This window comes from Lactuca sativa, chromosome 1 (assembly GCF_002870075.4).
Source record: "Lactuca sativa cultivar Salinas chromosome 1, Lsat_Salinas_v11, whole genome shotgun sequence".
Lineage (NCBI taxonomy): Eukaryota > Viridiplantae > Streptophyta > Magnoliopsida > Asterales > Asteraceae > Lactuca > Lactuca sativa.
In genome coordinates, this window is record NC_056623.2 from 68675917 (window position 1) to 68692498 (window position 16582).

A 16582-nucleotide genomic window follows, 5' to 3' on the forward strand; every position below is an offset into this window, starting at 1 on the left:
TGATGACCTTTACGGCCATGTAAAGGCGTAAAGTCCTCGACTTTATGGATTAGGAGGATGTAGGGGGTCCAGATCTGTAATTTGAGCCAAGTTCTTAACTAATTAAGACCATAAATAAGTTGATAGTTAAACTGGGACGTACGCTGAGCGTAAATCCCAGTATGCGGGGCGTAGGGTGAAATAAGCCTGTTATCTGCATAATGGTTGAGTACGCCCAGCGTAGGGATCGAGTACGCGCCACGTACTCCTTAGGGTTGACTTTCGTTGACTTTTAGGGTTTAGTCAACAAGTGGACCTTTGGACCATTGGAGGGGTAGAATGGTCTTTTACCCTTCTGAGTGAATATAGGAAGGGATTACTCTAGCCTTTGAGAGTCGTTTATAATTAGAAGTGAATTTTGTATGTGTTTAGGCGGAGGCTAGATCAGTGTTTCGAGTTCGAGATCGTCCGAGTTTACCCGATGTGAGTCTTCTCACTATCATTACCTAGGATGGTATCTATGTTTGGACCGGAAGGTCGTGCGTGTTTGCTTGAGATTATGTGTTTTTGTGATTATGTATGCTATGTACTATTCTGAACGAACCGGAGGGTCCAATGATTTACGAGGCCAGAGGGTCCTCAACCAGACCAGACCGGAGGGTCCAACGAGCTAGACCGGACCAGAGGGTCCAACGAGCTACGGGACCGGAGGGTCCCGCTGAGACACATTGACTAGAGGGTCGTACGGAGTATAGCCTCGAGTGGCAAATTGTTGTATGTAGTATTTTGGGGAACTCACTAAGCATTCATGCTTACCGTGTTATGTGTTATGTGTTTCAGGTACCTCATAGGATCGCGGGAAGGCACCGGTGTGATTGTACACACACTTTTTATTTGGAATTGTATTTATGGATCCTGGAATTGAACAATTGTTTTGAAAACTTTAATTGGTTTTTGGAGATTTAATGATGAGAGTTATGTTTTATGAATAGTAAAAATGAAAAATTTGGTTTGAAAAATTATGTTGTTACAACAGATTTTCATGTACGCCATTAAGATAATCTTCCATCTGATCGACCCACTAATCATAATATTCATGAATCAGCATCAGAATCTTCGTTGCAAATCCAAGAAGATTGGCATAGTAGAATCAATTAATCACTTATTGATTAAGTTAAGAATTGTGTTTTCAAGTTGAGGACTAATGAACCGGAATGAGCAATTAAAAAATATGAAAAATACTACACATATTTTTCAATCAATGAATTTAATCCCGCTCTAATAGCAATTGAAGAGTGTTAAAAACAATGTTTGAATCAATCAAATAGATGAAAGCAATAAAGAACACAAGATCTAAATATGATCTGTTTAGCTCCAGTTAATTCTAAATGAGTACAAATGGTTTTCGAGTACAAAGAATAAAACGGAGAGTGTTCCTTACTCTAGACCTAAGTACCTACCCTATTTATAGGGTACATTAGACATACAAAAAATACACAGATTAGTATATACATATCGAAACCTAAATCTCTTGTAAATATCTTAGATAACGAAAGTTTGTAACTTTCGTTATTTATAGACACCAACTAAAAGATGTAGCTTTTGACTCTCACTATAACTTTCACCTCTACATAAAAGTCATGACCTATCATTATTATTTTCATCTCTCATCACCCTTCACTACCTAATATATTATAAGTATGAAAATACATATATGGTTAAATAAAATCATCTCACATAGCTTCATCTAACACAGAAGGTCTTAATCACGTATAATAGGCACATATAACACTTAATTATCTAACCACTTCATACATATTTGTAAGATGAAAGTAACTAGCCACTCACCTGTTAAAAGTGGATGACTAGTGATTTCAGTAGCGCTTCGCCTAACACACTGGCTTTTCCTTTGATATGACCTAATGTGACATCCCCATTCTCACGGCCAGAAAAGACCGATTTTGTTTATGCTTTATAAAAATCAGAGTATCTCTTTTAATCAAAATGTTGCGGAATTTGTTCCCAGTAAAACATGATAAATACGTTATCAAAGCATTTCTGAATAAATGTATTTTTATTCATTTTAAAACATTTGGGATGTCATTGTCAATACAGAAACATAAGCATAAACAGAACTTACATTCATTATCACTAGTGATCTATATCTCCTTAATCTCTCAGTGTAATGTGACTTCATATCAACACCTGTGATATAAATAAACTGAGTGGGTCAGATTGGGAAACATGGTGAGTACATAAGGTTTTCAACCCACAATAATATAATTATTATGTTTAATCGTCAAACAGTTAACCCAATTACCCATCCCCATTATCTTCTTTACTCTTAAGGGTCTACCCTAAGAATCAGCTAATCCTCGTTAATTCATTCCTAAGGATCATCCTAAGGAATCGGCATGAAATCCATCGTTGTAAGGGTTTACTCAACAGGCACTAAATCCATAGCTGTTAGGGCTATTTCGTTTATCGACAGTATCCACTCGCAATACATGTCAATGGGTTTTTAGAGTACACCGGTGAACACATCGTTCACAACACCTACAGGTTGCGAGCCTGCTAGTGTTCCACTGGACTGTCTAGAATAATCCGTGGTTGTCATCCATACTCTGCTGAATGACGGGGCCATCATTTGGGAAAAAGGCTTCTCACATCGTCCACCTCTCACCCTCATCTCACGGTCTATTTCACCTCTCAACTCATCATCCAACTCATACTCCATCTATTACATCTACCCATGTTTTACCCCCAACATTATCGTAGATATAAAATACATATACAGTTTAAATCATTTAAAACATGTATAAAATCGTTCATCCAACATAGATAGCAATTATACAGATAATATTCACACATAACGCGTAGTTTATATAAAATACTTCATATCTATGTGTAAGATGAAAGGGACCATGCACTCACTTGATTAGGTGGTGATTCCGAACTCAGACAGCACTTCGTTATCTCAAAACAATTTTCCTCGACAAAACCTAGTATCAATACCACTAGGGTTTAGTTTTTAACGTTAACCGTGACTAGTTAATAGTTTAGCTATTATTACTATTATATAAGCGTTAAATAACACTCAATATAACTCATAATAATAGCCCAAATAATTATTTTAAGGTCCTAATAATGTTACTATAACTAAATAAAAGTTATATTAAATATAGTATAGGCGTATCTCACTTACAACGGGTTTTTATTAAAAAAAGGGCTTCACTGGAGCAACGTTTCTGAGCGCAAAGCTTTTCTTCTCGGAGCCGCCGGGCACTCCGGGGCTTTCTTCTCGTGCTAGGGAGGTTCCCTAGACTTCGGAGGGGTTTAGGGAGGCTAGAGAGAAGTTAGAGAGAGAGAGAGAGAGAGAGAAAAAAAAAGAGAGAGAGAAAGAGAGGCTTACGGTGTGTATCTTTCGCGTACGAGCTCCATTTTCTACGTTCTGTATATACACGCATTGGTATTTATGAGTACTAAAACTTTCATTTAGACCCTGTCGGCTAATTCTCCTTCTATCTCATATTTACAAAAAACCGTATCGAATTCGCCACACTCGAAAGAAAAGTAGAGACTAAGCTTTGTCTATAACTTTCGCATACGATCTCCATTTTTGTCGATATTTATATTCACATGTTGGTATTTACGAGTACTACAACTTTCATTTAGACCTCGTTGACTAATTCTCAATCTATCTCGGATTTACAAAACTGTATCGAATTTGCCGCGCTCGAAAAGTAGAGACTATACTTCGTCCATAACTTTCGCATACGAGCTTCGTTTTTGATATTATTTATATCCACGCATAGGTAAAAATAAAATCTACAACTTTCCTTTTTTACTCCGTCGGCTAATTCTCGACCGATGTTAAATTTAACAATAGGAAGAGATTAGACTGTTAAATGACCGCGAAGAATTCATAACTCCTTCATACGAACTCCGTTTTTGTCTGTCTTTTACCGTTGAGTTCCTATTAATGAGATCTTCAACTCTCATTTAGGTCGCGTAAGCCAAAAACTGCTCGAACTAAAATTTGAGTTTTCGGGTCGTGCACTGCTATGCCAAATTTTAGAAAAATCATAACTTCCTCATACGAAGTCAGATTTGGGCGTTCTTTTTATGGACACTCTTGGTTTAACATTTTCTACGACTTTTGTTTAGATCTCTAAGGCTAAAAGTCGCTCTATCGTAAATTCACTATTTTCACTTCCTGGTGTCCTGCCGGTTCCGTCGCAAAACTTCGACGGGTCATAACTTCTTCGTTATAACTCGGATTTCAGTGCTCTTTATATGTACGGAAACCTTGTAACATATACTACATCTTGGTTAAGATTATTTACTCTAAATAATCTTTGCCGAAAAGTCATTTTCGACCCATATTATCTCTAAATTGACTAGCCCAAATCTACGGGCGTTACACCTAAGTATGAACATCACTAAGTCTTAGCCTTACATCTCTTAAGACTATAATATAATAGTCTAGATTCCTAAACAATCCCAATGTCTACATCAAGATCTATCAAATAAGGAATAACTAGGTAAGATCATATCGGAGGTAGGGTCGGTTTGGTATATTGAGTATACTATTTGGAAATCTCACATTAACCACCTCACTAAATCCATCATTGTCATCATTTCCATAAGTATATCAATCAGTATTTTAACTTGGAATCACTGATAAATCTTATTTATAAATGCATAATAATAATTATGAATATAAATATAAGTTATACAAACCATATACAATGAAAGGGTACAATAGACAACATACCCAATTTCTAAAGATGCATGGTAGAGTTGGATATCAAGATCCTATAACATACATATCAGAATCATGTAACAAATTAGTCATTATCAACATACATTGCTATAAATTCAACTAAAACACCCTACAAGGAGTGTAAAATTCATATATCATTAACCCCCTATGTTAAAATAGTAATCACATATGAACACTTTTATTATTTTCTAAAGACTGATTATATGATTATATGTTGAAAACAACAAAAAAAAACATAGAAAATGAGGCAAAGTTACGCAGATTCTTGACACAAGGTCCATTTTGTAATAGATTCTTAGCATAGGGACCATTTTGTAATAGATTCTTGCCACAAGGACCATTACTGTAACAAATTTTGATAGAAGGACCATTCCAGTAAAAATTTATGCCACAAGGACCATTACTGTAACAGGTTATTGACTTAAGGATGATCTCTATAAAAATTTATGCCACAAGGTCCCTTATGTAACAGATTATTGATATAAGGACCAAATCTATAAAAATTTATGCCACAAGATAAATATCATTATCATTTAATTTGCATTTTATACCATTTATGTACACAACCATTTTATAATGAAAAGGTGTTTGGATTATCCGGTTCACAATTAGAACAAATAATAATAGTAAGATGTAACTGCCCTTGTCTGCAAATGTGAATTTTTACTTTTACCTCTGTTTACTATATGTGAAGATGTGAAATATGCTCTATTTACCTTGACCTTCCTTTATTGTTAAAAAATTTATAGTTTTTTAGATTTTAAGTTGACTTTTTTTTCTTCTTAATATAGGGTCATGGGCAAAGTGAAGTCAATGAAAACAAGTTCATGGAAGTACAACAAAAGCAAGAAAATACATCCATAAATCTTTTATACATTTGACATTTAAAGTCAAATCTATTTGTGTCACTTATTTATTAGCAATATATTTCGTATTTTCTTAATTACATGAGTAGAAGGTAACAACAAAAGATGAATAGCCACGGAGACTTGGTACACTACCAACTTATAGTTTTAGTTTTAGGCGTAATGAAAGAGTCGAAAAACATAAAGAGATCATTGATTGATTATTTTCTGCTCTTTTGTTTGTTTCAAAATGCTTATTTTAAAAAAGAAATTAAATATTATCCTATTTTTTGTTCCTACAAATCATCATACCCAATTAAATAGTGACATGTGTAAATGACCAAATGAGACAACTTTTGTGACTTTTGAAAGTACGTCTCAAAAGGGTTTGCAAACTCATGGCAATAATGGGTGACCTAATCAAATTTACGAATGCATCTGATAGCCAATTTGAAATATAACTATATAAGAATAATTATTACAAGTTCAATAACCTATGATGTTACCCCAATATATATAGCATAAAAAGTAACATCTTTATAATTAAATTGTTATTTGATGGCATGAGCATACTTATATATAAATTTTTTAATGGTTTGATTTCTTTCTATAAGAAATTTACTTACTACCCAAATTAAAAAGCGAACAATGTAAACTTTTTCGTATCAATAAAAAGAGTTAGTTTTGTTTCATATTAGCCCATAATGTTTTTTTTTTTTAAAACATTCAAAATGTTTGTGTTTTGTTGTTGGTGTAACCATGTGACTTGGGTGACTAGCCAAGCCCAACTTTAGAAGCACCTGATCAGTTTAGAATTTAGATAATGTTATTCGGGTATTTTAGTTTATTCCAATAGATAAAATTATAAGTTGAAATGAGATATTAGCGAACAAGGGGAGAATGTAATGAAGGGAAAAACAAAGAGATGAGAGTATTTTAGTAAGTAAAAAGTATTTTTCAAGAATAACTTAACCAGACCTTCTTAGTCATCATATTTAGCATGTGTGGTTATAAAATATGATGACGATTGTGAAATCGGCAAAAAAAATAATAATGTAGAAGTGGACGAATCATAGTGCATATTTATAAAAAAAAAAAAACACTTTACTACATAATTTGAGAAAAAATTCAATTCATTGCATAAATTCCATCTAAACCTATACATTATCTATATATACAACTTGGTCACCACCTTAGAGTAAAAGCTTCTTGAAATAAGATCAAAAGATTTAATAAACTAATTAAATTGATAAAAGAAAATCTAAAATATTTAGTATAAATTCACTTACATCTTAGGTTTTGTTTAGACATAAAGATGTCTAGTAGCAGGAGTTGAGATACCTTTGGTAAATACCAATGGAAAATACCATCCAACCAACACCAATCTTTCTGGTGACATTTGACGCGGTTACAATGGTTGTGGATGAGAAAATGTTGCTTTTACTCTTAGAGTAGATTAATTCTTCTACATGAAACTGTTCAAAAAAAATCTTTACATGAGTATTGACTCAAACCACAAGCCACATAGGATATTGCAATCGTTTACAAAGAGTATTAGAGAAACAATTTGTTAATATTTTGTTTAAGTTTCAGTAAATAAAAAATATCATAAACATGAAAAAAAGAAGAATTATAAGCAATTAGTCATAAGTTAGAAAAAAAAAAAGAATTAGAATAGATATTCATGTTCAACTTCAAGTTCTTTACCCGTATCAACCATTAATGGTCATTCTTTCGACATCTCTTTGCAAACGACATGTATGGTATGTCGACTTTGAAGCCATTGTTATCTCTGCAAATTTTGTGCAATTCTGGAGATGGAGGTGACTATGCAAGAAAAGATGGGTATATTATTTATAGACGAAAAACTGAGTAATGGAGGGAGATAATTGTGGTTAATTTGAAATATGAAATTAACCATCATTGAGGGGAATACGGGATTCCAAATTAACTTCTGATCTTCTTTTCATGTTATTTTTTTCTTATTTTTTGACAAGGATTAATTATTAGTCATATTGGGGAGATTAGCAATAAGCGATTGTACTTAATTTTTTATTTTTTGTACCTCTTACATTTCAAGAAATGCTTAATAAAATAGAATAATTTGAAATATGAAATTAAACAATATGCTTAATAAAATAGAATAGATTAACGTTAGTGTACCAAAATAGATTTGGAGAATGTTTTCCAACAGATTTGACTCCATCAGAAATAGATCATCTTCTTCATTCCCATTCTTCCTAAATGTTTTCAACAATTTAGACCCCTCCCAACTTCAAAAAAAGAAATCTTGTGCAAATCTTGAAGATTCAACCTATATTGCATGAAATCTTTCACACCAATTTCTAATTTCTTTCTCATGATCCTCATTTCTTCATCTATGCACCAAAACACGTCAATTTCTTGAACACAAAAATGATGAACAACATGAAGCAATTACACAAACATCAACGGCGAGATGAAGAAATGCCCAATAATCAAACTCCACCATACTCACCCAGGTCGCTTAGACATCCATCGTCTTCAAGATCTATCCATAGATCCGTAAATTACATCTTCAAAGAGCAACGATTTCTCTTCATCATCATAGGAATCGGGATTGGTTCCACTTTCTTCATCTTCCAACCGTCGTTATCCACCATAACCACTACCACAACGAATACCATTAAATCCCACGAATTTACCTCAATGCCCAGACCAATTTCAATCTCCGACCGTGAAAGCACCACCTCTCACCGCCGCCCTGTTAATCATGGGGCAACGGGAAGGGTTCCTGTAAGTGTTAGTCGGAGGAGGATAAGGACGGTGGTGACCGGTGGAGCTGGGTTTGTGGGTAGTCATTTGGTAGATAAATTGATGGCTAGAGGTGATGAAGTGATTGTGGTTGATAATTTTTTTACTGGTAGGAAAGAAAATGTGGTGCACTATTTAGAAAACCCTAGATTTGAATTGATTAGACATGATGTTGTTGAACCCATTTTATTGGAGGTTGATCAAATCTATCATTTAGCTTGCCCTGCTTCTCCTGTTCATTACAAGTATAATCCTGTCAAAACCATCATATCCTTTTCTTAATCTTTCTCCATTAAACAAATTTTCTTGAAACAAGAAAAAAAAATGATCAAACCCATTATTATATCCACAAAACTAATGTTCTATGCACTAAGTTGTCAATTATGTGTTTGTAATGGACTTTTGTAATCCTTTTTTGTTTATGGTGTTTTATCAAATTGGGTATTTAAGATCCTTAAACATGATACAAACAAGAGATTACCTTTGACTTTTGAGGTTCAACATAGAACTTTTCGGATTTCTTGATTTGGGTTTTATTCTTACAAATTCGACACTATATTTGTTTATGTTTGAACTCATTTCTAAATTTAACCTTGGAAGTCAAAGTATGCATTTCTCTTGATTAGAAGGGGTGTTACTCTATATTAAAAGAAACTTTTTCATGGATTTGTGACTTGTTGGACTTAATGTGGTTTCCGTTGAAGTTTAAAGTATTTGAATTGTCTCCTTAACTCATACGATTACAAGACAAATGTTATGGGCACCCTAAACATGCTTGGACTTGCCAAAAGAGTCAAGGCAAGGTTCTTGATTACGAGCACTAGTGAGGTTTATGGAGACCCTCTTGAGCATCCTCAAAAGGAAACATATTGGGGACATGTAAATCCAATAGGTGGACTTTTCGTTTTATTATCATTTTATGTTATTTTTCCTTTTTGATTCGTTACAATGTTCATGATAATGTAATGTAGGTGTTAGAAGTTGCTATGATGAAGGGAAAAGAACAGCTGAAACATTAACAATGGATTATCATCGAAATGAAGGTGTTGAGGTGATGTTGCATACCGATGATTTTTCGCCCTTTGTTTATTTAATTTTCCATAATTCTTATTCTTTTGGACATAAAAATTACCAAAACAACACTTGGGTTGTTTCTTTTTTAATTAATTGTATGACTCGATACCTTTTTGACTTAATTGAGAAGGAAATGATTGTTGATAGTGAAAGTCTTAGAAATAAAACTTTCTCATTAGGTCCTAACTTTTTGCAATTTTGTCATTATTATTTTTTTCTTCCGCTCCTTCAAATGTCTCGTCATTTTCCAAAATATTTTGTAAACATCATTTATCGATACAGCTTTAGTTAAGCGTGCTTAAAAGAGATTATTAGGGTAGTGAAACCTACGTTTTATGATAGAAAATTCACATATTGCAGGTCCGGATTGCACGTATTTTTAACACATATGGTCCTCGAATGTGTCTAGAAGATGGACGTGTCGTTAGCAACTTTGTTTCACAGGTAAAAAAACATTATACAAGTTGTCATAATTAGAAAATACTTTTTCGTAAGGCAACATCTTTTGTAGGCCATTCGCAAACAACCCATGACTGTTTATGGTGATGGAAAGCAAACACGAAGCTTTCAATACGTTTCAGATTTGGTACGCTATTTCTTCATACAAACACATACAATTTTTTGTAAGAACATTTTTAAAGTTTATATTCATACAACTTTTTTGGTTCCTGTTTAATTATACAGTTGCTTTGATTTCAGGTTGATGGACTGATGGCTCTCATGGAAGGTGACCATGTTGGACCTTTCAACTTGGGAAATCCAGGAGAGTTCACCATGTTAGAGCTTGCTCAGGTTTGTATCATTTCATCATGGAATGAATGCAAAATCATAATATAACCCATTTTTATGATATATGTATGATATATCGATCATTTCTTCCTCCAACTTAACCAAACATGACTAAGAGGGCTAGCCCATTTTGGTTTCTTGTCTTACTCTTTAGACTTTTTCGTTTTTAGGTGGTGAGAGAAACTATTGATGCAAATGCTTCGATTGAATTCAAAGACAACACTGCTGATGATCCTCAAAAAAGAAAACCCGATATTAGCAAAGCAAAAGAGCTACTAAATTGGGAGCCCAAAGTAACACTCAGAGAGGGTCTCCCACTAATGGCATCAGATTTCAGGGATCGAATCTTGAAAGAAATAGAAGGCGATGATGACAAATAAGAAAAGGGAAGACCAGAAACCAGCATGTATATATTCAGAAACCATGTATCTATATAGTTTCTTTTTAGTTGTGATATACATCTAACTACATGATTCTTTTAGGAATGTCGCCATTCTTCCTCTTGCTCTGAGGTTGGAGTAAGCGTTAGTTTTTTTTATTATAGATCTTTTTTTGACTCAAATTAACCCCTTTGTATAAATTGCACTAATTTATATAATTTTTATTTGAAGAAACATACTTTTATAATTAATATTTAGAAGTTGATGTTATAAGTTTATAACAAAAAGAACCAAAATGAAGAAAAGTAGCAAGGCATCTAATTCTCATTTATCGGAATGAAGGGGAAAGTAGCTTTGTTTCTCCTCTCTTTTGTAGGGTGAAAGACTGAAAGTGTTTTTATATTCGGTGTGTTTGGCATAACATGAATGAGAATTTGTTACTTCTCTTTTGGAATACAATTCCTTCCACGCTTTATTCCTCTACCTAAAAGATTGGATTTTGTTAGACTTATAAGTGCATGGAATCTGTGCGAGTTTATTATCACAACTACGTAATTAGAAAAAATCTAGTTTTTAATGAGTCATACTCGAATTTATAGTTAAGGAGCTGCATCGAAAATTTATCGACTTTTATGAGTCTTATGTATGTATAAGATGTTCTAATATTTTTATTCCAAACTCAAATTAAACTTTCTTTTATAACGCATATTTCTTCTCCGAGCTATCCAATCAAGCTTCTTTTGTAAAATATAACATATAATTATTCGAGTAAATTATTGAAATCACCCCTATAATTCGTTTAAAATTACACATTTGTTCCTAACAAATTGACTCGCTTAATGCAGATCGTACAATATCATCATCACAATATGGTACAAGTTTTTGTCATGTGAAAAAGATGAACACTACCTAACCTTAACCAAATTGAACCACTAGCTAGACCTAACCAGATTTCTTAGGTCACTTGGTTTCTTTATGACAAGATTGCTTGAACTTGAGTCAATCCTTCTAAAGATATGAAAACGCAAGACCCGATTACCCTCGATCTTTGTGTCTCTATGTGAAGGTTAATTGTCAAAATACAACATATATACTTTCACTATTTTATTGATGAATAAATGTAACTTATTTTTTCAACTATTTAATATAATAAAGTATCATTTTAAAATTTAAACCATCGAAAATGTAACAAACTTGTATTCTTTTTACCTTTAATGTAATGTTTACATAAAACACTAGAAATGTTATTTTTTTACATCGAATGAATAAAATTAAATAGAGAGAAATTTCTTTAGAGCATTGGGTGTGGGCAACAAGGTGCAACACCAAGTTGTGCCACCTCACATGCCACATAAGCAAATGGTGTTATAACACCAAGTGAGGAAATGGACAACAAGATGCAACACCAACTTTTTGAAAATAAATATTTTTATTTTTGTACTTTTTTTATTAGTTTGTTTTTTTTTACCTTTATTTTTTGTTTTCGTTTTTTTTTCTTTTTGCGTTTTTTTAATAACTAATATATTTTTTTTATAAAACATATAATTTTAAAAACAAAAAAAAGACATAATATTTAAAATCTAAAATCCGATTACAATTAAAAAAACATAATTTTAAACCTAAATTAATAACTAAAATACCATTGAAATCTCTACTAAATACCACACACAAATCCTAATTAACCCAAATATTTTTTCCTAATTTGTTCATTCATTGCTTGTAGCACCGCTAGATCAGCAGGCGCTAAACCCTCCTCGCTTGTCCGAAGAATTGACAACTGTTGTGTCCAGGGCCGGCCCAAGCCCAGGGCGAGCTGGGCCATGGCCCAGGGCATAAATCAATATGGGGGCATTAATTTTTTGGCAATTATTATAGGTATTTTCATTTTGGACCAAAAATTGGATCCATAAATCAGAGCAAAGTCCAGCTGAAAATTTGAGGCGCCGACCTAAAATTGAAGCGGGAATCGGCTCAAGAAAAATTACACATCTGATTATCGATATTAAACAGAACACGAGGGTCGAGGGGACAAGTAGAACACGAGGAGACATGGAGAAGAAGATGAGGCGACCGAGAGAAAAACATGCCAGCCACACCTTATATTCATCCCAAGTTCTCGGTTCCTTATTTCTTCTAAAGACATTTCTTTCACAGATTATGAATTTTAGTAGTGATACACTGATTTGTTTTACATATTTTCATTCTCCTAATTCCCAAAGCTATTCTTAGTTTGGTTCTCCCGGAAAAAGTGATTTAGAGGAGCGAGCTAGCGGTAAAGATGCAAAACGGAAATAAAATTGAAGGAAAATCACTGTGGTATACAAAACGTAGATCTATATCCTCCTTACTGCTCTAATTATATTATTTTTTCGATTTTCTTCCTAATGAATCACATCTCTGTAGGTTTGATTTTTATTGGGTTTCACTCAATTTGATGTATCAGGGTTTTTTCTTTTGTCTACATTTTCTTGGTGTTTTGCTCATATAAGAAGAGTTTGTTTCTTATTGGTTAAAATCAAAGCAACTGGAATCATCTTGCATAAGTACAATGCTATTATTGACTAGTCTACTTGCACATTTCAAAAATTTATTGTTGTAATTGGTTAGTTTTGGTGAAGTTCGTTGCTATTAATGGTCAAAAGAGAAGCTGTTGGAATCACTTCACAAGCACATAGTTATTTAGAACGTGCCTTTGGTTCTCTGATGTTATCTCTCTTAAATCAACCCATATTTAAAGAAAATTGTTTGGATTCTATAAAATATTTAACTTTGGAGGCCTTGATCGGTCTTATGGAAGCCTTGATAGGTCCTATGTAAGTGCACCAGGTATTTTATTTGTTTTGCTGGTTGGGGGTAGAATAGACTATATGTAATTGATCTTTTTTTTCTTATGCAATATTGTTTAACTTTTGTTGGTTCTCTCTTTTTTATATAGTTATTATTGTTTATAAAAACATTAGCATTTTAAAATCATTACTGCTTTAAATGGTATACATAATTAATTTGGAAGAGAAAATATTAAATAAAATGAAAATAGTATTGTGAAATAAAAGTAATTTGTACTGTGCACTATTATATTAGCAAAAAATCAATTTAAGATGAGAATTAAAGTTAGGGCATAATTAAATATGTTTGCCCGGGGCATAAAAAGACTACGGACCGGCCCTGGTTGTGTCTTTAGTTCCCTCTCTTTTTGCTCCTACTTCTCCCGTGCCTGCCTTTCCAAGAATTCCAAATGACGACGTTTCAACTCATTTTTTTCTTTTATTAATAAATTATGTTCGTCGAATTTCGCTCTCATTTTCGCCGCATCTTTTGCTCTCGTCTCCACCTCCCCCGCATGTCTTGCAACGCGCCTCGCTTTGTCGCGTCCGGGCGGTCGTCATGGTGGGGATATCTCTTGGATATCATCCGGGATCTCATCGTCATCGGCGTTTAGGTCGATGTTAGTCCGTGCGTCCGACACGTCGACCGAGCCAGAATTGCGAGACCATTTGGATTGAACCTTCGACGATGTAGGCGTTTTATTTCACTTTGGATCCGCTCGCAGCAATTCCCATGATTTTTCAAAGTCGAAAACATAACCCATTTCGACCCGATATTGTTCCTTAGCAGCTTTGAACAAATCAAAGTCGTTGGTTCCACTTTGTTGTTGCGCCACAATCTGGTTGTAAATACCGTTGAATTTGATGCACCGCTTAGTTATCATACCCCATTTGCTGCTCAACATGTCGTTGTTGCGATACAGATTTTTCTTTAAAATAGCGTGAAACTTGTCGAGCACCGCCCCCCAATAAGCTCCTTTTTTCATTCCATTTCCGCGAAGTTTGTTTTTTGAAGTAGCACACCAAGCCGCCGTCAAACCGTATTCCTCCTCCGGTGTCCACCATTGTGGAACGTCTGCATTTTCAGATTCCACCGCTATTGATTTCCCTTTTGATTTTCCTTTCCCTTTCCCTTTCTTACTACTTCCCGCTTCCACTTGAACTGTTGGTTGTGTTGTAGGCGACGGTTGATTGGTTGTTTGTTGCATCGAACCAAAAGTAGAGAAAAGATTTTGTTGTAAATTTGGGTTTTGACCAAATTGATTTTGTTGAACGTAAGGTGAGTTAGGAAATTGCAGTGGCGGTGAAGCGGTATTGAAAGCGGCACCTTGGTATGGTATTTGTGGTGAACCTTGAGACGACAAAAGGTTGAAATAATTTTTATGCCCCGCAAATCCGAGAGGCGAGGTTGTGTTTGGGTTTGATGATGGAGGGGGGTGTTTGGGTATTGCTCCATTTTTTTTATTAACAAAGTGTAGAAAATATAGAGAGGATTTTAAAAAGATATGTAAAGTTTAAATTAAAAAGAGTGTATATATATATATATATATATATATATATATATATATATATATATATATATATATATATATATATATATATATATATATATATATATATATATAGGTAAAAAGATAAAAAAAAAAAAAAAAAAAGTTTTTTTTTAATTGAATTTTGACTGTTTTGAAACGGTAAAAAAACGGTAAAATGCTTCGCGTTTCAATTCGTCATGACGCCCACGAGATGTCCTCGACGAGATGCAACGAGATAGGGGGCGGTGTTCCCCCCGTCATAACGTCGTCGTCGGCTGCCACGTCACTGCGTTGAATCTCGTTGATGGCCCATACCGACTACTCTTATAAATATGAATCTTTTTGAAGAAAACAAAAAGATGTTTTTTTACCGTGGTTTCAATTTGGTTTTGTTCCCCACGTTCAACTCATGTTTATTTACATCCTTTAATTAACTCATGGGAGGGCTTTTGATATTTTCTTTATTTATTTCCTTCTCTATATTATAGTTAACTAGTTTATAACCTGTGAGAGTCACGGTTACAAATTTAATTAACCTTTAATAGTAAAAAAAAAAACCAAAATTATTAATCACTTATTTTAAATAATTATTAATTAAGAGATTTTTTTAGTTATATAAAATTATAATCATTGATTTAAATAAATATGTAAAATTATATCACTTTATAATTTGTAATAATTTTATTTTATTTTTTCTTTAAATGTTATTAATTTAATGTAATTAAAGTAAGAAATTTAAAATTTGAAATTTGAAATGGATAATCAATAGGTTGACAAGTGACATTCATTAATTAAGAAACATAATAGGATGACACATGACAAAAGAAAAATAAAATATGTATTAATTATGATATCTAATATAGTGACACATGTCAAAAGAAGATTAAAACTATTTTTTTTATTAGAACTAGGTGTGAGACACGTGTATTACACGAGTCGATTTAAAAAAAGATTAAATATTAAATTAAAGTCTAAACAAAAAATATTTTTTAACGTACAACTTTAAAATAAGGAAGGAAGAAACGTATTTATTACAATTTAATATCATATATATGATATTTAATACTTTATATATATATATATATATATATATATATATATATATATATATATATATATATATATATATATATATATATATATATGATTTTAATTTCAAAAATTAAAACAAATCAAAAATTGACAAGTGGATAATATTTATTTAAAAATACCACAAAATGAAGAGCATCAAAACTCATGAAATATTTACATGTAACAAAAAAAAACTTTCATTTATTAAGGAGAATAGAAAGATAAAAAGATTTAAATATTTATAATGTACTAATATTTCCTTATGTTTGATTATTTTTAAAAAGAAATTGGATTCCTAAAAGTCCAACTTTCCTAATTTCCTTCCATCAAAGGAAAATAAATTTCATCCGAAAGATGAACAAACTAAAATCTTCTTTATATAAAAATATTAAAGATTATAGTATTTTTTTTTAACATTAGATATGATACCTCTCTATCACGACCATTCACCCTTCTGAGTATAAAAAGCCGGTGGTGTGAGGATGTTTAGAGTTAGTAGGTAGTTGTG

General features: G+C 32.9%; 1 protein-coding gene and 1 long non-coding RNA gene across 2 annotated transcripts; one reads left to right on the plus strand and one right to left on the minus strand.

The window, feature by feature from the left end:
• Window positions 1-6725: 6725 nt before the first annotated feature.
• On the minus strand, window positions 6726-7808 carry LOC111914937 (uncharacterized). Its single transcript, XR_006190812.1, has 2 exons — window positions 7318-7808; window positions 6726-7085 (listed from the first exon to the last, which is right to left on the minus strand). It is a non-coding gene; the product is annotated as an uncharacterized LOC111914937 (long non-coding RNA).
• A 217-nt stretch (window positions 7809-8025) lies between these two features.
• LOC111914935 (UDP-glucuronic acid decarboxylase 1) lies at window positions 8026-10874 on the plus strand. The gene is given in 7 exon segments (XM_052770814.1): window positions 8026-8694; window positions 9148-9295; window positions 9375-9454; window positions 9838-9921; window positions 9989-10063; window positions 10177-10269; window positions 10437-10874. Coding segments are annotated over 7 exon segments (1359 nt in total). The 3' UTR covers window positions 10647-10874.
• Window positions 10875-16582: the final 5708 nt, after the last annotated feature.